Source organism: Danio rerio, chromosome 23, assembly GCF_052040795.2.
Source record: "Danio rerio strain M-AB ecotype USA chromosome 23, GRCz13ab, whole genome shotgun sequence".
Taxonomy (NCBI): Eukaryota; Metazoa; Chordata; class Actinopteri; order Cypriniformes; family Danionidae; genus Danio; species Danio rerio.
In genome coordinates this window covers 24,738,723-24,763,459 of record NC_141043.1, presented here as the reverse complement: position 1 = coordinate 24,763,459, position 24,737 = coordinate 24,738,723, and the positions used below count along the sequence as shown (strand labels likewise).

At 37.2% G+C, this 24,737-nt stretch overlaps 2 protein-coding genes and 1 long non-coding RNA gene across 9 annotated transcripts in view; 2 read left to right on the top strand and 1 right to left on the bottom strand.

Moving 5' to 3' along the window:
• The window catches only part of vps13d (vacuolar protein sorting 13 homolog D), a 57,463-nt gene extending 50,872 nt beyond the window's left edge, over nt 1-6,591 (top strand). For 4 of the 5 annotated variants that reach the window (XM_087306996.1, XM_087306994.1, XM_087306995.1 and 1 more), the window contains 3 exons: nt 2,732-2,863; nt 3,700-3,940; nt 5,105-6,591. In XM_087306996.1, the coding sequence (XP_087163122.1) occupies nt 2,732-2,863; nt 3,700-3,940; nt 5,105-5,236 (505 nt within the window). In that variant the 3' untranslated portion in view covers nt 5,237-6,591. The remainder of the gene's footprint in view (nt 1-2,731; nt 2,864-3,699; nt 3,941-5,104) is intronic. The other variant, XM_087306993.1, reaches the window with a different exon arrangement.
• A 428-nt stretch (nt 6,592-7,019) lies between these two features.
• Nucleotides 7,020-24,737, top strand: part of LOC141380488 (uncharacterized) — a 32,718-nt gene continuing 15,000 nt past the window's right edge. For all 3 annotated transcript variants that reach the window (XR_015523544.1, XR_015523543.1, XR_015523545.1), the window contains exon 1: nt 7,020-7,074. This is a non-coding gene — a long non-coding RNA (uncharacterized LOC141380488). The remainder of the gene's footprint in view (nt 7,075-24,737) is intronic.
• On the bottom strand, nt 11,953-23,049 carry dhrs3a (dehydrogenase/reductase (SDR family) member 3a). Its single transcript, NM_001003477.1, has 6 exons — nt 22,680-23,049; nt 17,908-18,051; nt 16,403-16,522; nt 14,145-14,383; nt 13,929-14,054; nt 11,953-12,567 (listed from the first exon to the last, which is right to left on the bottom strand). The coding sequence occupies exons 1-6, from the start codon at nt 22,872-22,874 to the stop codon at nt 12,483-12,485; spliced, it is 909 nt and encodes a 302-aa protein (NP_001003477.1). The 5' UTR covers nt 22,875-23,049; the 3' UTR covers nt 11,953-12,482.

Here is a 24,737-nt window from a genome sequence, read left to right as displayed (position 1 = left end):
TTCTCGTACTGCTCTCCCGACAAAAATGCTTGCAGCACACACAGAGCTTTGCTCTATGATCGGCCCTGACAAGATCGCAGGGAAAAAAACATGCAACAAACCCCGTGGATTATGGAAACAAACACAGACGAGCCTTCATGAACGGCTACTGTGTGCCGTGGGTCCGTGACTCCGTGTCTCACAGCTTGCTTGAAACTGGCAGGTCTGTCTTGCCTTCGGAAAGCATGTGCTCTCATGAATAATTAAGCAGCAGGCTCTTCTCATAGCATAAGAAAACTCCGCTATGAATAATAATAAAAAACCGACGCGTCATCATTGCACTTGCAGTACTGCGCTACGTCGCCGATTTTGATCCCGCCCCAAAAATCATTTTAAACCCGGAAGCTGAAATTAGCTGACAACAGCTCAAAATTATCCAGTTTTCCCACAATTAAAGCTGACAGGTGCTAACATTGTCTTAACTGATGCTCAACACACACATATCTGTTAATATAAAAAAAAAAGTTCTCCAGGGTGTCCTGAACCTTTAAGGATGGATCAGTGACTGCAGGAAAAAGAATAGTACGCTGGATGCCAAGATTATCCGCACTAAAGCTAAAAAGCTTTACAAAACTGTAAACTTCAATACCTGATTGATGAATGTTTGCGCTTAACAACAGGTTTTGATCTTTGGTTTATTCTATAATTTATTCATTCATTCATTCATTTTCTTTTCGGCTTAGTCCCTTTATTAATCTGGGGTCACCACAGCAGAATGAACCGCCAACTTTTTTAACATTTGTTTTATGCAGCGGATGCCCTTCAAGCTGCAACCCATCTCTGGGAAACATCCATACACACTCATTCACACTCATACACTACGGACAATTAAGCTTACCCAATTCACCTGTACCGCATGTCTTTGGACTGTTGGAGAAACCGGAGCATATGGAGGAAACCCATGCGAACACGGGGAGAACATGCTAACTCCACACAGAAACGCCAACTGACACAGCCAAGGCTCGAACCAGCGACCTTCTTGCTGTGAGGCGACAGCACTACCTACTGCGCCACCGCGTCTCTTAATTCTATAATCCTGTACTTCTTTTTCTTTGAAAACTTTGAGAGTGTTTAAACGAGAGTAAGGGGTAAAAATGTTAATGCCTGTCTGATAAATGTGTGTAAAGTGTGTAGAGAGGGGTTTTACAGCCTGAAAACATCAATAATAATTGTATAAAATAAAGTAGTCTATTTCACAGATCTTTCCTATTGCGGGCTATGTTTTGAACGTACCTCCCTCGATAAACGAGGAACCGCTGTATCACTGAGCTGACAGATGAAGGCTGCAACTCGACTATGTTTAAATATGCTGTAGCTTAAATAGAAATGCACATTCCACGTATTTCTTTGGGTTGAGAGATGGTGAAACTAAACTCATATGCTTCAGCAGGAATTTATTTAGTAGCTTTTTCTGAGGGAGGAGAACCATGGAAGTTAAAAACCTCCGCTCAGCAGCCTTTAACATCACGCCTGCCTTCAGCTTATTTTACTCATGATCTTTCTCGGAAAGGAGCAAGAAGTAAGAGCTGTTTGTTTGCACCCATTGACGGCTGACTGGCCAGGCTCCAAGCCCTGTGCCTGACCTAGAGTTGAACTCTATTGTTCCTATCCCACAATCGGGTGCGGGGCATTGTGCTTGATCGCCTCCAGAGCAGTGGGAGAGGCTGGAGAAAGAGAGAAAAAGAGAGGTTAAGAGTCTCCCTGGGTCTGTTACAGTCCTGTCATGCACAGGGCCAGATCTCATGACTTACGGTTATGATTATGAACCGTGGCTTGCTGTCAAAAGGAGAGCCAAGTGCATGTGGAAGTTCTGGCTTTTCTAAGCAAAAAACAAGACCACAATCTTCTTAACATGTCATAATGAAGCAATCAGTGGCTTTAGAATATTTGATTTAGTTGCTAATGTTAAAATTTGTCAGGGTGCTGCTGTTTGTCTTTGCATGACATTGCTTGGATTTTCAGTAGTATTGGCTTGATTTGAAAAGCAAAAGGTGTTGCCATTAAGTCCCACTTTGGGACTTCAGGTGTGCCTATCTTTGGTTCTTCTTTTCCACAGCGCCTTGCATTTTGAGCTCTTGATGAACAGAGGCAGCTGTATTCATTCGGGCTTCATTTTAAACAGAACACAGAAATGCAGTACACTGTAGTCTTTGTGAATCAACTGGAAGCCATCAGCTCTAATCAAAAGCCTGCTGGACCAGATTCAAGCCAGATGTAGGAATTCCATTTGGCCCACCAGTGGCAGCCAAAGAGACGTGAAGGGTTGTTTGGAGAAGAAGCGAGACCCAAGCTTTGCATTGGCATCGTCGGCTTCTGGTTAGGACTTTCAGCTTTGGCCAGGACCACCAGAACACTGGAGCTATGATGCCCCTGACCATTGATTGAACCTTAAACCAACCCATTGTGCTTAAATGTGAATCAGAGTTGAATGAGATGATATGTTGGCAGGATATCACCTTAAAAAGCATAGCAGGAGTCTGAGTTTGTGGGGTTTTTGGATTATGCCACAACAGGTGTTATTTCAAGAGACTCAGTTGTACTCTTTACGGGAAATGGGGAGAAAAGAGAAAAAAGGTTCAGCCTTTCCAGTAAAAAGGTGCTTCATTCCAACTTGGATTCCCCAGTGTTAACCCTCTTAAGGCTGTTGGTTTTGTAAGTAATGATCCTTGTGTGTTTTGTGTGTGCGTTTCAGGCTAAGTGTACAGCGAGTAAGGAAGCCGCGCTGCTGTAAGGGCCCTCAGGGGCTGCTGCCTCGATTCTCCTCCCTACAAGCAGATGGACAAGAACAGCTCTTTCACTTAACTGACAATATCCACTCTGAATAGTAAGTACACGGTCTGATGGTAAAGTCAGGATAAGTTGTTCTGGAAAAACTCTATTTTTTACTTGTTTTGTGGGGTTGAGACTTGAAGTGCCTTTTGAATCCCTTTGTCTTCATAGTTCTTAGAACTATTGTACCCACTTGTTGACATCATTGAACGAAAGGAAGTGGAAACAACTTTAGTTTTATGACCACCTTTTGGCAGGACTAAATTAGCTCCTCGTTCAAAGTAGGGTCTAACAGTGACCATGCACAAACAACCAGAAAAATTGCCAAAGGGCAAGTTTAGTTCTCAGAGAACTAGCCTGGTCGCTAGTTCCTATAACTGTACACTACAAAAAATCTCCTACGATTGGAAGCATCAGGGCTTGTTTCTCTATTCAAAGTGAGACTGAAAAGGCATTTATCACCAATGAGGCTAATCCATCCAGATCAGCAGACCCCCTGTTGGCCCACCTGACCTCTCTCCTCAGAGGTGCCGCACAGGCCATTAGTCTCTTCAGCTGCAGCCTGCACGCTTGCCTCCTGTGGTGTCTGACACACTTGAACCGCCCAAATGTTTTCTGTTTAATTTGATGCACTAATCTTCTCTTCTCTAAACACAGTTTGTGCATTAAATGGCACGCTCGACTTAATCCCTTTTCATTTATTGCAGAATTCATATCTTTACAGATTTTCATTGGATTCCTGCGGCGAATTTGCTTCGATATGAATCCTTGTACATCTGCTGTGCCATTGTGCAGTTTAAATTGAATTAACCCAGATTTTGTAAGGGCATATTGTTTGTTCTGTCTCTTTAAAGCAATGATGTACCTATTGTATGTTTGTTTCTTTTGTAGTTTTATTGCAGTGGAGCCCATAGACACCTACTGTGTGCTGATCTCCTCCAAAGTGGTGTATTTTCTCAAGCCTGGAGAATTTGCGGATCGAGAAGCAATCTTTTTGGAGGTCAAATATGATGATCTCTATCATTGTCTGGTGTCCAAGGATCACGGGAAAGTATATGTGCAACTTACTAAGAAAGCAGAAAGCACCAGTAGTGGGGTGGCCATTCCAGGTCCATCTCATCAGAAACCAATGGTAAGATATGTCAAGTGCATTAGCTATAATGCTAAACTATTTATTTACTCTTCTTATCATCAATATCATTAAACTTACTTATTCTAATCACCTTAAAACCTAAATTAAAAACTTTGTAATATATAACTGCAAAATATACTGTATATTACTACACTTCCTGACAAAAGTCTTGAGGATGATGCTAGTTGTAAGAGCACAAAATAATAACTTGACTTCTAGTTGATCATTTAGACAAGTGGCAGACGGTAGATTTTTCCAATGAGTCATCAGTCAAAAACTGCAAAAGACCTATTGGAACCCGCATGGACCCTAGATTCTCACAGAAATCAGTCAAGTTTGGTGAAGGAAAAAATCATGATTTGGGGTTACATTCAGTAGAGGAACATGCGAGAGACCTGCAGAGTGGATGGCAAAATCAACAACCTGATGTATCAAGACATTTGTGCTGCCAATTTCATTACAAACCACTGGAGAGGGCAAATTCTTCAGCTGGATATCACTTTTTCTCATACTTCAACCTCCACATCAAAGTTCCTGAAAGCAAAGAAGGTCAAGGTGCTCCAGGATTGGCCAGCCCAGTCACCAGATATGAACATTATTGAGCATGTCTGGGGTAAAATGATGGAGGAGGCATTAAAGATGAATCCAAAAAATCTTGATGAACTCTGGGAGTCCTGCAAGAATGCTTTCTTTGACATTCCAGATGACTTTATTAATGCGTTATTTGAGTCATTGAATTGATGTATGGATGCAGTCATACACAATATTAATTGTTTTCCCACTGCACCATGACTTTATATTCTGTTCTGTGCACTGTTAAGTGATAAAACTTTTGTCTAAGCAAAGTAAGACCTTACTGTCCTGATTAAATAATTCAAAATCAAGGCATGATCATATTTTATTTTGGTAAAATAATCATAATCTACATGCTTTTGCCTTTCATATAAGCCACTTTTGATACCAAATGAACAACTAGAAATCAATTTCATATTTGTTGTTTATAAAACATGGATAGGCGATAAGACTTTTGTCACGTGGTTTAAATGCTGTAATAAAAATATTTGGGGTTGATTTATACCTGCCAATCATAATCAGCAGCAATTAAAGACTAATATTATTCAAAATCTCCAACAACTTCAAATGCTATTTGTTGTTTCTCTACAGGTCCATGTGAAAAGCGAGAGCCTTGCCATCAAGATTTCGCAAGAAATCAATTATGCCAAGAGCCTTTACTATGAACAGCAGCTCATGCTGCCTCCCAGTGAGAATGAGGATAGCTTATTATTAGACTCTTAACTACACTGACCTGCAGGGTAAAAAGTGTTACTCGCTCATTTTTCAACAGCTACTTCCTTTTTTCTGTTTCTGTGAAAGGATAGTAATAAATCAGCAGAGCGTAATCGCCCACTTAGACCAGTAAACGGGACATGCTCACAGCATGTGGTTTGTTCAATGATGCAAACTAGCCTAGAGGGGCTGCTGAAAGCTCCAGCAAGCACAGATTTAACTTGAATATGCAAGTATTTTAATTTCCTTTCAAACTTTAGAAGTGTAATTAACTATGTTTTACAATTAGTTATACAACTGCTGTTTGATGTTAGATGTACACAGCTAGTCTGACACTGTATATGTTTGTGTATAGATTCTCTATGTACATATGTAGGGACACTCATTGGACTTTCTGCCATGTAAATAGATGTTAAGTTTAATTATAAGGTATAAAATGAATCTATGATTGCTGTACAAACTGCCTTTAAAGAAAAGATCATTTGGTGATTTAAAGTTTGGGTTAAATTGCACTGAGACAAATGTAAAAAACTTCAGCTGCTCTCACCATGCACCGGTGAACCAACATTCACACAAACACACAGAAAACACGTGTTGTGTATATACCGTCACATTTTTCACCTCACCACATGTAGCCCATGCTCAAAAACATCTGTCTGATGTTTTTTCTTATTTCAGTTTGTTTTTCCGTTTTTTTCTCTATTAAATTTGATGAAAGTGATGAAATTTAAAATATGAAAAATGTGATGTTTCACTCATCTATTTTCTCCTTTATTCAGTTTTTAGGAGTTCAAGCTTAACATCTGAAACACATTGAACATATTTCAGCAAATAAAACGATGGTATTCTGTAGTGCTTAAAGTTAACGATTCTCTCCTTTTTATGGATGTGCTCTTTCTGTGACATCACCATTGCTACTTTTACATCATAGAAGCTATTTTATTTTCTCATTTCAAAGATTTATTTTTCTCACTGCTTAAAAAATTCAGAAAATCAAGTTATTCTTTGAGTTGCTACAAGTTGTTACCAAAGATCAGATACCACTAATGTTTTCGGTTTTAAAGAGTCACCTTCTTTGCATATGTGTACATAATTGTCTGTCATAAATAATGTAGATTTTTAACTCCAGTGACAGTGCCTCAGAGAACACTGGTCAGTATAATTTAGAGTTGTATGAATAATACACCTAATGTGTTTTCTAAGTTGTCTATTACAGTATTTAATTATTGGTATATGTTGTATACAACTTTACTGTTGGTTTTCTCTATAACTGCACAAATATGCAAAGTAAATATAGTGTGTACATTTATTTTGTTTTAATATGCAAATGTATAAAGCATAATAATAAAATATATGAATTAACAGTATTTGTCTGTATTTATTGTGTTTAGATCAGATAGGTTGTTCATATTAAAGGATAAGAAAACAAATATGTAACACTCTTTGTTACCACGCATCCATTATGTGCAAAAAAGGATATAATCCTATGACAATATTACACTTTACATTACAAACTAAAACAATAATAGCTGGAAATTAAAGAAGTATTGATTACTCCATTTAAACAGTAAAATTAGAGTCACTGCTATAATAAAAATTTACTTATGGCACATTTATTGGCCAACAACAAATATTTTTAGTAAAATGTATATATTATCAGAATTATTACTGTCTATAGATAGATATATAGACCACAAAATATTTTCACACACAGCTTACGATTTTTGTGACCTGATACTTCATTCGCCTACCATTTGTGCACCTAAAGGCACGTGATGCAGCTGGCTTCTGCAGCAAAAATACAATGGCGCGAAACTGATGCACGAAGTTTATCGCGCGAGGAGGAGGTAAGAAATGCTAATATATTTACTCGTAAAAGATACTTGTTAGCGATAAACTGATAAGAGGTTCATGCAAAATAATATAAAAATGCTGCCCTTATAGCATACTTTCTCAAATCTCCTGGCCGAAAACAAAAACTACTGAAACATTCAGAATTTTTAATGGGTTTAACGTTAATGAAAAATTCAAAAGGAATTGGCTCATGGCGTTTCTGTTGCTTTCTGTGTCCAAAATATGTCCCAAACTAAAAAACGGACGGATTTTTATGGCTAAAATGTTGTTTGTTTTTACTGATTTTTGTTTTGGAAACCAATAACATACTATGCGACCGTCGTCGTCTTAGATGTTGTTTTCATTTTCCAGCAGGGCTATTTTTTGTTTGTTTTGTTAAATGGTTGAATTTCCAAACACTTCTAACTTTCTGTTATCCATTAAACTCACTTTAAAAAAGTGACCTCATAAAACTTTTTTATTATTAATCCAATCCAAATGAGTGCAGACCTGGTTAATGGTTAAGGCGTGTTTTTGTTTGTAGCAACAAACTGAAGGTTTGTTTTGCTCAGATTTTGTTGGTTTGATTGAGTCTTCAGAGTAAATATCTCAGGCCATTTCATGCCCCCTACCAAATCATTAAAGAACTTTATAAGCTTGATGTCCCTGCTGAAAAAAACTTATACCAGCCTAGGTTTTAGCTGGCCAGGCAGGGAGACCAGTTGGAAAGACCAGCAGAAAAAGACCAGAAAAAAACAGCCAACCAGCATAGATAGATAGATGTTTTGTATATCAGAAAATATTATTTCACACAAAGTATTTTTCCAGCTTACGATTTCTGTGATCTCAATCGTCTTTGTTCTTTCGACTATTCAACATAACTATCATTTGTGCGCCCAAAGGCATGTGATGCTGCTACAGTCTATTGTGTGCCAAGTACAATAGGGTATATGCTGAGCTAGTGGTGTTTCCATGCTGAGAAACTTCCGGTTATGTTATTGTTATTTTTTTTTCCATTTTAAACAAATCCTTTTACAGCATCAATGTTGTAATGTAGTTAAAATACAATCAGTTAAATAGACTCTGGCATTCATTTACGAAACGAGAAAAAAAGCCGTTGACTCGCACGTGCCTGTCAGAATCGGCAGGCTAGCGCAGAAGCTGCATTGAATATATTGGGGTAAAATAAATGCTCATATTTTAAAGACATGGGCGGGTAAAATGTTATTTAATGCAGTGCTTCTTGTACAACCTGAGACCCACTTTATATCGGAAATCACTGATTTTTAAAGAAAACAGACCTTAAACGCACCGTTTTTGCAATTGCAGACAGTTCACCGGAAGCGCTTAACCAAGGTTACTGGCAAATTAAAGTCCTATTAGCATGCTTCGGCATATACCCCATGGCGTAAAAATTGATGCACAGAGTTTATCACGCAAGGTAAGAAACGCTAATCAACTAACTTGTTAGAGATACACTAAAAAGGTTAATGTAAAATTAGATAAAACTGCAGGGTATACTTTTCTGTAACATCTACCTGCCGAAAACAAAAACTACTGAAACGTTCAGAATTTGCAATGGGTATTTTAAAGGGAATGGGCTTATGGCATCTCTGTTGCTTTCAATGTTTTAAATATGTCCCGAAACAAACTAGAAAACGGACTGGTATTAATAGCTTAACTTTGCTTGTTTTTACAGATTTTCGTTTTGAAAACCAAGTCATCATTGTTGTCTTCCAGTATGCAATTATTTTTTTTTGTTTGTTTTGTTAAATAGTTGAATTTCCAAAAACTTCTTCTAACTTACCGGTATCCATGGAACCCATGTTAAAAAGTGACTTCATAAAACTATTTTATTATTTATCCAAATGAGTCTAGACCGGGTTAAGGCGTGTTTTTGTTTGCAGCAAGGTGGTTTGTTTTGCTTAGGTTTTGTTGGTTTGATTGAGCCTTCAAAGTAAATGTCTCAGGCCATTTCATGCCCTTGACCAAATCATTAGAGCTTTGTAAGCTTAATGTAATGAAAAAAAAATCCTGAACTAACCTAGGCCAGTTGGAATGACAGCTAAAACCAGTCTGGAAAACCTACTCTAAATTCAGCCTAGCAAAAAAAGAGTGTGTGTGTGTGTGTGTGTGTGTGTGTGTGTGTGTGTGTAAGTGTGTGTAAGTGTAAGTGTGTGTAAGTGTAAGTGTGTGTGTGTAAGTGTGTGTGTGTAAGTGTGTGTGTGTGTGTGTAAGTGCTAATGCTAATGTGTAGTATGAATGAAATGAGCACAGCCTACTGCGTCCATCAAGTCACAATTATCATGTGACCTTTTTATTGCTTTTTTTTACCTTTCACAAATCCTCTCCCATCATGACCTTATGCGATAGTGAATTGACCTATTTGCACTTAAGAATGCTTTGCTGTTTTTTTTAATTATTATTTTCTAACATTTTATATGTACGGACATACTTTGCTACTCGCTTCACATACTTTTTTTCATCCACTACTGTGTATAGTTTAAAAGAAGTCGGCATATTTTGATGTAATGTTTGTCTACATCAGTCTTCTTGACGGACAATATGACTTCAGATCAAGGGTCTCTGCCTTAGGAGTGACACACTCATTAGTTAAAGATGGATGTGCCCAGGCCACACAGTCCACATGTGTGAGCTGCTTAGATGAGTCGATCACTGAAAATTTCTAGGAATAATGTCGATTCTAAAGCTTAGCATTCATTCACAGCCCATAAAGTGCCATTATGAGAAACATATGGGTTTAAGCAATTACAATATGAAGTAACACAACAAATATGGCTCAAATATGATCTCATTCACAATCATGTGAACGTTACAACATATACATTCAACATCGTCACGGTTACCACATGCCTTATCGATACCCTTAGTACCCACTTGTACTTCTTCTCCACCTGTGCTGGGTCACATGAAGCTCACTGTTCTTTTCTCTGGGCAAAGGGTTCATCACAGGGTGAGCTGTCTGTCCAACAGCCTACTCAGATTTATCTACTATTTGGCTAACCTTGCTCTGAACTCACCCCCTGAGATTTGAGCTGACTTCTCCAACACACATGCGCTCCATGACACAGTTTTCATGTCCTGATCCCACTCTCAACAGTGTCCATCATTGCAGAGAGACATGCCAAGACTCATTCGTCAGTTTTTGCCATTTGCGTTATACAACATTTTCAGTGATTATTCCCCGAGCCCCAGAACGTACGTTGTTTATTATTTTCTAGAATTTTCTTCTTTGTTTCAGCCACAACATGTAGGGAAGAATGTGAATCAGTAATCATGTAATTGTAATGGCTGTTTTGTGTCTGCTGTGTCAGTTTTAGCCTCAAGTGTGCTTTGATAACACTCCATTGTCTTTAAGACTGTTGCAGGGATGCACAGCACGGAAAGAATTTGAGGGAAAGAAAAAAACATCTGCCGTTAGATTTGATTTTATGAGGTTACATAGTCTTAGATCTCGCATCCAAATTGGCAAATCGAGGCGTAGGAGAAAATTGTCAACAGACTCTGCATTACCTTCCCATCTGTTTGGTGCGATACTGCTGTATAGTTAGCGAACATCAATGGCGAAGCTGAGGAGTACTACATTTGTCTATTAGTTTTCCAGTGGCTGACCCCTCTCCTGTGTGCTTTCCTGTTAAGCAGAGTTAGTGTTATGACAACCCTGCCTAGTGCACAATGAGCTCACGATTGGCTGGCCTGCAGTGGTGGAATGCTGACCATGAAATGCCTGTGAGTTTTGGCAGAGACAGAACAAGCACACTGCCAGGGACCAACACTTCCCTGTTTTCAAACCCACACGAACACCCACAAAATAACACTCACCCCAGTTTTTTTAAGATCCAATACTGTTTATTTTGAAGTTGATGTTAATATGAAGATAGACATGCGGGAATTACTTTTAAAATGTCCCATATGGAGCGAGGCAGTGGTGCAGTAGGTAGTGCTGTCGCCTCACAGCAAGAAGGTCGCTGGGTTGCTGGTTCGAACCTCGGCTCAGTTGGCGTTTCTGTGTGGAGTTTGCATGTTCTCCCTGCCTTCGCGTGGGTTTCCTCCGGGTGTTCCGGTTTTCCCCACAGTCCAAAGACATGCGGTACAGGTGAATTGGGTAGACTAAATTGTCCGTAGTGTATGAGTGTGTGTGTGGATGTTTCCCAGAGATGGGTTGCGGCTGGAAGGGCATCCGCTGCGTAAAAACTTGCTGGATAAGTTGGCGGTTCATTCCGTTGTGGTGACCCCGGATTAATAAAGGGACTAAGCGGACAAGAAAATGAATGAATGAATGTCCCATATGGCAAAAAATATAGATAAATTGTTTTTGGCCAAGTATATTGTAGTAAACAGTAGTTTAAGAAAATGTATTGTTGTTTAAACAAAAATATATTGCAAAATGTTAGTGTTGCACAATGTGTCAGAGGCTGTATCGTTATTGGTCAATAAATGCTTATTTTTTTATGTTAACATTATTGCCCAATTAAAAATAATTATTTTTAATTATTTAGTTATTAATAATAATTAATCTGCTCATAAATTATGGATAATTTCCACCAGTTTAATTACCATACAAGAGGAAATAAACTTTAGAATTGCAGTTTTTAATTAATTCTGAGAAACATCTACTGTAGGCGTTTTCAGCCAATTTTCTGCAATAATTTATCCATCTTTTTTATTTAGTTTTTGTAATCAGGCTTAGAAACAAATCTTGGCACAATGTGTATTTATCACCCTACAGGTATATCCTAGTTATCAGTTTCCATATACAAAGAGTTCTCCGTTATCGATATTTATCAATAGTTATCGGCCAAAAATACCATATTGCTGCACTCATGCAAAATGTTCTTAAAGAAGCAAGAAAATACATTTCCAATCTTTACAAAAGTGGACAAGTTTTATTTTATTTTAGAATAATGCAAAACATTTTGACTGAAAAACAACGGGCATTTTTACATCTATATCAGTAACTTTTTTTAAATATATATATATATATATATTTGCTGTATACAGTTGAAAAGTCAAATTGCATTGACCTGTGCTACAAATGTTTTTTTTAATCTGTGAAAAACTATAAAAATCTAAGAGCAGCCTTTTAGGGGCCCTTATGAAAAGTTCAGAGCTTTCTAAAAAACATTTTCCTTTCAACAGTCTGTGCTCCCTGTTATCACAGTATTTGAGAAACATTTTCTTCTACATGTCTTTGTGCAGTCCAGTATAGGGCAATCAAATCCAAATTCATCCATGTAAGACTTGCAGACATAACAGTTCTTGGGACAACAAGCCATCTCGATTCGCTCATCCCAATGACTGTTTCATATTCATCTTTTTGTGTCCACAGTAAAACAGAGTGATGTTCCTGGACGTAGTACTTGCTTTGAATTAAAAATCAACAGTAAAGAAGCTCCTGAGATTAAGTCCGTCCTTTAAATGTGTTCATACAGGTGTAGCTTCCTGAAAACTTATGGATCTCTTCCAGAGCAGACTGGGGCAGAAGGCTGAGAGGAAATAAACAAAAAGTTGTATCCAATTATTATTGCTGAATTCTGAGTTTGACTGCATTTGTCACATATACAGAGTTGTGCATATGGAAATTTATTCTCACAAGGTTTTAAAGGAACAGTTCACCCCAAAAAAATCTAATTCTGACATTGTGATCATCGTCCACTTCTTTAAAACCTGTTTGAGTTTCTTTCTCCTGTTCAAAATATATATTTTGAAAAATGTTGGAAACTGGTAATCATTGGCTTCCATAATAGGAAAAACAAACAGATTTAGAAAAACAGAAACTCAAAGATGTGGAACTGCTTAAGGTTGAGAAAATGGTAGGTAATTTCTTGTATTACTAGCATTATTCTAACAAGTTGTTGGCATGTTATTTGCAAACACAAAATGGAATAATTTGAAACATTAGCATATTTCTAGCATGATTTAACACTGCTAGCATGGAACAGCACATTTAGGACATGGTCCTCCTAAGACTGGGGTCTCAAACTCAATTTAGCAGGGGGCCATTTCAGTGACTGACAATTCATAAGAGGGCTGGTTTAACATTAAAGCACAAGAAAAAAAGTGGAAGCCTGACATAATTGATGCATCTTTAGGACAACAGACATAAGGTTTTTATTTCAAGCTTTACATGTCACCAGTGATATTGCAAATCAGCACGTTTATCGTGTCACAAATCAGCTGTTGAAAGATTTCTGTGGTTGTTTGCATGGCCAAGCATTATACACACACACTCAGTCATTCTTCTACAGAGTATATGAGGTCAAAACTCTAGCTTTTTGTTGTTGTACATATTAAAGTGGTAGTTTAAATTGTTATGAAAATTCTACAAGTAATAGGCATAATAATTAATATTCTGTACTAACCAGTTGTATTGTCCCAATAGCGTAAGAACAGCAGAAAGCAACTTTAGTGACTTTGCTGGCAATTGTTCTTCTCAATATCTTTCTTTTTTGTTATAAAACTACAACAAAGAGGGGGGAAAGTATGTATATATTCACACTTACTTTAACAAGTTTAATTCAACCAGCAGTACAATTTTACTTATAGTTTTTCTGCAAATCTTAATATGCATTTGAGGATAACCTATTAAAAAATGTATTACCTGAATGCAGGACATTAAATGTCAACCAGGTGGCGGGTCAAAACCACATGTGGATAGACACGACTGCACAACAATAATAATGATTTAAAAATATATGGTTTGACGGGCCAAATCTTATTATATTTTAAATGTAAGTTGTGGGCCGGAGGGAGGAGAAGGGCGGCCCATAAATGGCCTGCAGGCCGGCAGTTTGAGACCCCTTTCCCAAGATGAATAATAATTTATGACAAACAGTGATGGTCTCACCTCTTAAGAATGACAAGAAAGTGCATGGTCCATGGCAGGACAACGAAGGCAGTGTTGGTCCTAACTGCATCCACAGTGCGCTCTGCCACCATCTCAGGATTCAGAGGAGGAAACAGCTTAGGAAACCTAAAAGATGAGTTCAGAAATAATTGATTGATTGATTGATTGATTCAGTCTAGATCTTAATGGTTATTGATACCAGCAGCAGCTCATTACCTCACTCTCATGCCCTGGAACATCTCTGTGTCTGTATGGAAGGGAAGAACTGTAGTGCATCCCACTCCAGGACAGTCCAGCAGGCCCAACGTCAAGCTCTCCATGAAGGCATAAGACGAGGCTTTGGACGTGCAATAGTCGATGGCTCCAGGGATGGAGGAGAGGGAGAGAATGGAGTTAATGCACACCACGTGGCCGTTGCACAGCTCCAGCATGCGAGGCAGAAATGCTTTCGTGGTCTGTGGGGGAGACAGACACAATTACACATTGTTCGGTTCCCTCTATCATCTTCTGGAAAATCCAACAATAACAATGAGAGCTTCAGAACCTCAGGGTCGAGAATGCGTTAATTGTCTAAGATTCTCTAGGCTACCTTCAGTGAAAGTCAACAAGCATATTTTAGTAGAAATATGAGCCTACGTTCGATGTTTGATCGGAGTCAGATGGTGGCTACAAAACTCTGTTTAAAATGGGCTTTCAGAGAAGCCATGTGGTTGAAATTTAGATGGTTTTTGAACTTATTAAATATTAAGAATTTACAATGTCAGTGTGATTTAGCACTGTGCTGACAGATTTTATCAAATTGCTAACAGGTTTAACACAGGTCATGTTTTAGCTTAATGCTAGAAAATGTATTCAATTGTTGGTATTCAGTGTTTGATCTGAAACACAATGCTAGAATGTTTTAAGCACAATTCAGTAATGCTTGTATTAGCATGTTTTAGCATAATTTAACAATGCTCACACATTTGTTTTCAGGTTGTAAGCATGATTTACAAGATTAGTTTTATCAGATTATAGCATCCTTAACACTGCTAATTTTAAGCACAAGGCTAGCATATTCACACAATGTTATTCAATGTTTAATCAATCAGGTACATGCAGACCTTGCATGATCTAACACAATGTTAGCATGTTTTAACAGTTTGCTTGCATATAATCTTGGATGATTTAGTATGCCTAGCATGTTTCACAGGTTGCTGCTATGGTTTATCAGTGTTGACAGGTTTAATCAGGTAGCTAGCAAGATTCAAAACTGCTACTTTCTTAGGATGCTAGCATGATTTAGCACAATGGTGGCATTCAGTGGATTGTGTGACACAATGTTAGCATGTTTTAACAGTTGTTGTCAGCAAGGTTTCTGGCATTTAAACCAATTCTATCATATTGTGTTGCGTGCATGTTTCTAAATGGATTTGACACAATTATTGCATGTTTCAGCAGGTTGCTAGCATATAATCTTGGATGATTTAAAACATTCCTAGCATGTTTTGTTTCGCAAGTTGCTACTATGGTTTATGAGTGTTGACAGGTTTAATCAGGTAGCTAGCATGATTCAAAACTGCTGTCTAAGCTAGTATGATTTAGCACAATGGTGGCATTCAGTGCTTGACCGAGTTGGATGATGGTTTCTCTGTGTAACACAATGCTAGCATATTTTAGCAATTTTTAAGTTGCATGCATGTTTCTATGTGGATTTGACACAATTCTTGCATGTTTTAGCAGATTGCTAACACAATGTTAGCATGTTGTAACAGTTTGGTTGCATGGTTTACTATAATTTAACACAATTCTAGTCTCCTTTAACACATCTCACAAGTTGTATGTGGTTGGTAGCAGGATTTAACATTGCTTAATGTTTTAACACAATGCTAGCATGATTCAGCACAATTCTGGCATTAAGTGTGTGATCTGAAGTCTGACAATGGCTTCTCTGAAAAACTATTTCAATCTGGCATTCGAAAACGGCATGTGTTTGAAATTAGAGCAACAATAAACTACAGAAATACTCAGCGTGAGCTACTACTGCAGCTAAAACCTCAGATGATCAGCTCTTTTTCTCTTTGACTATGAATATGCCCAATATAGCATGACTGCGTATCCTAGATCTTCCGAGCAGTCAGTTTTTCAAACTTTTTCTTTTCTCCTTGTTCTTTACGGATCATTCCATTGCTTTTGTTTGCGAGTCTCTCTTGTATTTTTGTCTCTGACTGTTCTATGTGAGGAATGCGGTGTTACTTTTTCTCTCTTGGCAAAAACATGCTAAAACGATGAGGAAGGCTTCCAAGAATTACAGCATGCCAAGTGACTTAACGTTAAGTAACTGAAAAATGTTCTGCAAAACACAAAGGAGTATCTGGAGTTCATGTTGGGTTCAGTGAGCGGTTACTGTAGTACGGCTGCGCTGTAAAAAAAAAAAAAAAAAACTGACAGCCATGAGAGCAGTGTGGAAGTCAGAATATTGATTTGTCTCTTACCCAGAACTGTCCAAGGGTGTTTATGTGCTGAGTCTTCAAAAGTGCATCATCGTCACTTTCCATTAGACTTTTCCCATGGACAACAGCTGCATTATTTACAAGAATGGTGACATCCCCGACCTGTGCAAAATTAAATGATTTTACTTTGGAAAAAATGTATACTAAGATAGATACCAAGGCTGAAAAAATAGCCTAAAATTGTCCAAAAATATTTAGTAACAATAATGATGAAAATAATATATAACAACAATGTATGAAAATATTTAAAATAAAACAGTATAACAAAGCACTTGTTTAATTAAAGAAACAATAATAGATATTACATCAACGGGGGAAAAATACATAAAATAATACAATTTAATATTAATACTTACTCCCAGGACTATTTATATCGAAATTGATATTTAGCTGCACCATGTTGGCGTTGCTTAACATCTCATTTTTATGATTTGGGTCATTAGCCCAACGCTCAACCCCCAACTTACAGGAACAGGACATGCACACAAACACTACGGTCAGTTTAGCTTTCACAATTCACCTATAGAGCATGTCTTTGGACTTGTGGGGGAAACCGCAGCACCTGGAGGAAACCCACGTGAACACTGGGAGAACATGCAAACTCCACACAGAAATGCCAACTGACCCAGCCAGGGCTTGAACCAGTGACCTTTTTGCTTTGAGGCGACAGCGCTACGCCTAGATATTGCAATTATAATAATTAAATAATATTAAAGTGTAATATATAAATTTCAAATTTTAAATATAAATAATAATGTAAATAAAATTTTAAAATAAAATATAATACAATGAAGTATAATAATAACAACAACAGCAGCAGTCAATTTATATTATATTATATTATATTATATTATATTATATTATATTATATTATATTATATTATATTATATTATATTATATTATTCATTCATTTTCTTGTCGGCTTAGTCCCTTTATTAGTCGCCACAGTAGAATGAACCACCAACTTATCCAGCAAGTTTTTATGCAGCGGATGTGCTTCCAGCACACACACATTCCCACACTCACACTCATACACTGGACAATTTAGCCTACCCAATTCACCTGTAGCATGTCTTTGGACTGTGGGGGAAACCGGAGCACCCAGAGGAAACCCACGTGAACGCAGGGAGAACTTGCAAACTCCACACGGAAACGCCAACTGAGCCGAGGCTTGAACCTACCTGAGTAGGCGACAGCACTACCTACTGCGCCACTGCTTTTATTATATTATATTATATTATATTATATTATATTATATTATATTATATTATATTATATTATATTATATTATATTATATTATATTATATTATATTATATTATATTATATTATTGTGCCATCATGCAAGGAGAGGGTCTTCAGCATCATGAGATTAAAGGAAAACTAATTTTGCCCCTAGTGGCCAAAAAGGCTGTGAAACATAAAATGACAAACGAGATGTGCTAAAGATTCATTGGTTTATATACCTGAAGATGCAGTATTCTTACCTTTTCCCTGAGAACTTTTGCTTGCTGGTAAACCTCCTCCCTGTTGCCCACATCACATACAAAATAATGGCACTCAGTTCCAGTCATGGAGATTTCCTCACAGGTCTCTTTTAAACATTTCTCTGTGCGGCCCCACAAAATCACCTGAGAGAGCAAACACATCAAACACATGATTTAAGTACAACAAATGTCCAATTTGCAAGTCAACAAGAGTGTGAGTAGAGGAACTATTTCCAGCTATGTGATGTATTACGCAGGATTGCTCCACACTGATGTATAGGTTGAGTTCTGTAAGGAGTATTTCTTTATCGTTGGCTTTAGGGAGAGCAAGTGAGAGTGATAGAGGACAGGGTCAGTTCACTCTCTGTCTATTAGATCCATCACTCCACAAGGTCAGCGAGAGGTAATGAACACAAGGATGAGCTCGTCTCCTCCCCAGCCTGTCAATCTCAATCTAGCTCATAAACAAACATACACACATAAAACGGTCACTCGCTCTGACCTTTGGAGGAACCCTTCAGTACTCCAGGCCTCTCAGGGGAGAGCATTCGTGTGGGGTGAAGCTCACAAAACCTGCCCAGATAGTTTTTTGGGGCTTTGTGACCAAATGTTATCCACCTATTTGAATTACTGTAGTAGGAGAACAATTAATGTTTTTGAAGAATGGATTAAATAAAATTAATCATTTATTATTATATTATATTATATTATATTATATTATATTATATTATATTATATTATATTATATTATATTATATTATATTATATTGTATTATATTATATTATATTATATTATATTATATTATATTATATTATATTATATTATATTATATTATGTCAATGCTTTTTTGCCTAAAGCAATGTAATGTAATGCCAAAAAATTAAGTAAAATAAAATAATCTATGAATAAAAATTATCCAAAATAATAGCAATAAGAATAAATAAATAGTCCATCAAGGAGGTTTTTTTTTTCTTGATATCAATAAAACATCATTCTTCAGCCTTGCCTATGGATTGGGCTGAATGAAAAGAAATGTGTTCATTTTAATTTATAATTGCTAAAACTAGCTTTATTAAATGCAGTCCTAAAATCGGCTATATAAAAATAAGCAATGCAACGGATGCTTTCTCATGTGCCGAAAGAGATACTGCCAGCCTCCAGTCCCAACAATGTCACAAACAGCACATGGTGAGTGTCCCATTATCAGTAAAAGTTCAAGCAACAGAGCCACCAGGAGATATAGGCAGGGGCAGCCCAACGCCCCCTTATTAGTGCAGGCCCAGTGGGGTCAGACTTGGGCCAAAGCCCAGCTGGGAGCACGAGTCTCCATTCACCTACAGTACACCTTCCCAACTTTACTCCTCATGCATGATCACTTACAGCAATTAAGTCTGTTCTGCTCACCAATTCTGCATTTATTTTAATTAGAATAGCAAAAAAACAAAAAAAGTGAATTATAATAATTGAATAATATCTAAAGAATTAAATCACACTGGAGACTATTATGCTGTTTTGAATACAAGAACACTGAAAAAATGTGAATTATAATAATTGAATAATATCTAAAGAATTAAATCACACTGGAGACTATATTATGCTGTTTTGAATAACAAGAACACTGAAAAAATGTGTCTGCAAAATTGTTGCAAACAATTTGTACAGTTGAAGTCTGATAATGTCTTGGATGTCTGATAATATGTTTTCTTCTGGAAAAAGTCTTATTTGTTTTATTTTGGCTAGAATAAAAGCAGTTATAAATTTTTTAAACACCATTTTAAGGTCAAAATTATTAGCCCCTTTAAGCTATTTTTTTTTCTTGAGAGTCTACAGAACAAACCATCATTATACAATAACTTGCCTAATTACCCTAACATGCCTAGTTAACCTAATTAACCTAGTTACGCCTTTAAATGTCGCTTGAAACTATAGAAGTATCTTGAAAAATATCTAGTCAATTATTATTTACTGTCATCACGGCAAAGATAAAATAAATCAGTTATTAAAGATGAGTTATTTAAACTATTATGTTTATAAATGGGTTGAAAAATCTGCTCTGCGTTAAACAGAAATTGGGGAAAGAAATAAACAAGCTGTTTAATAATTCAGGAGGGGGTATTAATTCTGACTTCAACTGTATGTGTTGAATTTAAACAAGCAAATTATTTTAGTAATGTGCAACTTAATTTGTTTAAATTCAGCCCAACTGTTTTCAAGTACTTAACTTTAAAAAAATCGTAAATTCACGGAATCATCTTTGAATCATTTTGTTCAGTGAATAAATTACATTTTTTAAATGCATTTAATAAAAAAAAAGATGTTTTAAATTGTAACATCTCACAGTTTTACTGTATTTTTAATGGAGTTTCAGCAGTGGGACCACGACTCACTTTGCCTCCTTAACCAATCACCTACATCCTAAAACTTATTTAAGGCAGACCAGCTCTCTTGCACTGTTCTTCTCGTTCTCTCGAACCCTCCCTCCCTCCTTTTAATAATTTGCTTCTCATTAACAATCCTTATAACCCTCTCTTCCCTCCTAGGTTGAATTAGGGGCTACAATCACCCTCACAAAATATTACAGAAACGGGACCCCCACTGAGTCTTTGGGCATCATCATAGGATGCCCGATCAACCTACCTACCTGTTCACTGTTTATCCCTTACGTCCGTTCACCTTTATCCCACTGTTCCCTTACCATTCCTTTCATCCCTACATCCCTGCAATAACATCTAGGTCAAAGTGTGGCATGGTCCTTGCTGGTGAAATTAAAAAATGCAGTCTTGGTGAGCAGAATCAGCTCTTTAAAACATAAAGAATTGTACTGATCCCAAACTTTTGTTAGATGTATATTTATATGCAATGGGAACTTTGGGTAAATTTATATGCATTCAGGAGATCTGAATGATTGGAATCCCCTTATAGGGAAATAAAAGTTATATCAATATATAATTAATCAATAGACAAGCAAGGAGCTTAACTTGAATCTACTTTACTTTTATCCACAGCCTCGGCTCCTTTGGCTTTCTGTTTGATTCTTTCCCTCTGGGATTAAGCAGTAAGAAGCCCACACAATAACACAAATGACATCATCAGGCCTACTCCGCAAAAGCTGGCTGACCTGCCAATGAACTTGGTTGTGGTAACCAATCTGCAAGGTGCTTCTCTGCCTACTACACCCCCTTGCAATTGATCCATTCACACACCTACACACGCTGAGCGCACATTCACCCGCTCACACGCACGCATGCCACGCTGTCAAAATAAAACAGCTATCACTGACAAGGCTACCAAGCTTTTACTCCATTCTTGAAGGACGGATATAATGAGTTGAAATCAGTTGGTTTTAATCATAATAAATATCACGGACAGCTCATCCTGGATGCCTCACTCAGAGTAGGGAAGTATGAACTTCCCTGGAAGGTTAAAGAGTCACACATGATTTGAGTTCAACAAAACAGCCTTGCCTGTCAGCGGCCCATTGTTGGGCATTTGTAAAGACATAAAAGCTTAGGAAACACCTGTGTTTGTGTGCTGGAGGAATATGAAACAGAGCTCAAGGCTTCAGATGAGGGCAGCGACAGGTCACTGTACCTTCTGTTGACTACACTGGACCGTTTCAAAGTGTATTTACATAGCTGAAAAGGTGTGTTTACTGCTATGTGAATAAATCAGATAAACACAATTGTTAGTAATGCAGAAACAATAAACCCATTAATAATGGCATGTAGCTCACAGTTTGTCACTTAAATGGACAGTTACCCTAACAATTTGCTGTTTTTTTTGTAGGCTATTCACCCTTAGGCCTTCCAGGATATATGGCTTTTTTCATTAGTAGAACAGGTGCTGAAACTGCTCCTTAGTGATTCATAAAATGCAAGTCAATGGTCACTGGCATTTTGAGAGTCCAAAAAAAAAAGAAAATACATTCAGCCAAACTAAATTAAACTCATGGCTCTTGATGATACACGGATGTCTTACAAAGAAAAGTATTGGTCTGTGCATAAAACTGACCATTATTTGCATTGTTCCCTTAAATCCTCAGCATCCACAAATGGTCTCCAAAACGCTTGAGTGCAACCTCAGCATGTGCTGGTAAACTCATACGTGAGCTGATAAAAGTTAAAAGTAATAATGTTCTGTTTCTCAAACACTAATTGTTTCAAAAGATCTCATTAGGAGCCTTGGGTATTAATTTTGTGTTGAATGTATTTATTTATTTATTTATATTTAGCCACTGATTTATATTTGATCAATCACAATTTTCATATTTGCGAACTGTCACGTAATGTATCGGCACTTGTGAACATTTCAGTGCAGAATATTAAAACAAGCGCTTATTTTCACCTGTCGTCAAACTCTAGTCGCGTTCGTCAGAGCAGGTAGGCACGCGCTTTCAACTAACATAGTTAAATAAAAGACAAATAGTTTCGTTGTGTATTATTCAGCTATAGTTTTACACATTTAACACACACACTTATATAAACGTTTGTTAGACAAACGTTATGTCAAGCTATCCGCGTTATTAGTGGCGCCAAATTACAAGTTGCGCTGCGCGAGTCCAAACCTCTCACTGCGCACTGACACTTACGCGATCATTTGAAAGAATTGCTGCATTAAATATTTATGAACACGTTCAACAGGCAAATTCCTTACAAGTGTGAGCAAAGGGCTAATTTATAATGTGATTGACACAACAGCTAAACTACAAGTGGCAAAACATCGTAAAGAATGGCATAATATAACACCACTCATGCACGAGGTATAACTTTACCTTTCTCGCTCCTTGCTTGGCAAACTCTTTGGCCAGGTGACGGCCGATTCCTCTTCCACCTCCAGTGATGAGCACCACGTCAGTGCCCAGATCTCTGCGCTTCTGGCGCGTGAAGAAGCGCACGGTCGCCTTCAAAATGCTGAAGACAATCTGGAAGGGGAAAAGCAACGCGCAGCCCAACACCTTCATCTCCATCATGGTTTTCAGACAGTTCAGGCTTTCTATCGAGTTTGAGGAATAAAGCAGCTCGTGAGTAGGGAGAGTGTGTGTAACTTGTCAGTTGTCATAAGGCACGCTGGAGAAACTGGAAACGCGTCCTGCTTTCCTCGTCCTAGAAGTTTAGAGTCTAACAGAGGTCCATCAGTGTGCCAAGTGTCTTACCTACAAAATCTGCGAGTGAACAACTGTCACACAAGACGTCTCTCCCCCTCTCTCTCTCAACCACACACACACTCTCTCTCTCTCTTTAGGAGAATGGTTTTAGAACATCGTGTCTCCGTGCGCTTTATTTCAAGAGGCGGGACGGGACTTTTGCAAGTGTCGTTAGTAAATTGAGAGACAATTAGTGAAACATTTATTCATAATTTATGCTGCACTGTTATCCTCTCATTATATGTGAAGTCATGCTGATCAGCGTTAAAGAATTAAAGGGGCTCATCATCGTGAACACTGTTGGGGGTCTCATTAGTAATGTGCATGTATTTTGTCACCCAACTTTTTCGAGCACCGGCAACGGCGCATTCATTTAGCACATCTCTGCAATTTGATGTTCCACACGGACTTGCTCTGAAAAAGTGAAGTGCACTTAAAAGGATATTCAATGGAAAATGAAATTCTTATCATTCACTCACCCTCAAGTTGCTTCTATTCATCAGCTGAATACAAAATATATTTTAATTATGCAGTTCCAGGTCCTCACCGATTTCCACGGTATAAAAAACAAAAAGCTAGTTCTATTCTTTACATACATTTTCTAATAATTTTTATTTTGTTCACAGAATGTTTTCGGTTGCAAAACAATAAAACCTAAAAGAATTTAGAGATTTTCTGGTAACACTTTACAATAACAGTACATGACGAATTATGTGTTAATATGTAAACTAAACATGACTTTATTATGAACTAATAATGAGTTAATGTATGCGCTAACCGTGAACTAACTTTAACTACAACACATGAGTCACATGAGGTCATCTGTGAATAATGGCTATCTTAATTACTTGTTAGTACATGATTGTTTTTTTTAATTAATGTATTAATTACCACATTAGTTTATGCTTAATTTAACCATCATGAACGCATGGCATGTTAATATATAATTGTCATGACTTTTCTTGGAGGGGTACATCATCATTAACCCATTCTTAACTACTCATGAACTCCTTATGCACATCCGTCCAGTGTGTTTACACTGGATAACAATGGAAAAGTGTTCTGTCAACATCAAAAAGATTAAACACAGGAGTTTATTAGTAGCTAAGGATGGGTTATTGATGATCTGCCCCTCCAAGTAAAGTCGTGATGTGATATAATTATACATTAACAGCTTATGTGTCGTGTTGGTTACATTTAGCTTAAACTTAAATGTTAATTAACATTAATTAACATCATGTACTAACAAGTAATTAAGGTGACGGAATTTACACATGAACTAATGTGACTCACATTGTAGTTAAAGTTAGTTTCCGATTAGTGCACGCCTTAACTCATCTTTAATTCATAATAAAGTAATATTTAGTTTACATATTAACACACCTTTATTCATGTACTGTTATTGTAAAGTGTTACTGATTTTCTTTTGGTTCTTTAAAAAACAAATTAAGTTAGGGGAATGTTATACATGTATTTACTGGGTGTTTTACCAGAATTTTCATTTAGGGTCAAGTATACTTTTAATAAAATTAAAAAAAAAATATTCAGAAATATTGACCAATATCCCACAATTAAGTATGCTGATGTAGTCTAAAATGTAAAATACCACAACAATTTTGATCTAGCTTTAACATTTGCATGCATAAAACTGACAGAAATCAAAATAAAATAAATGTTAAACATTTA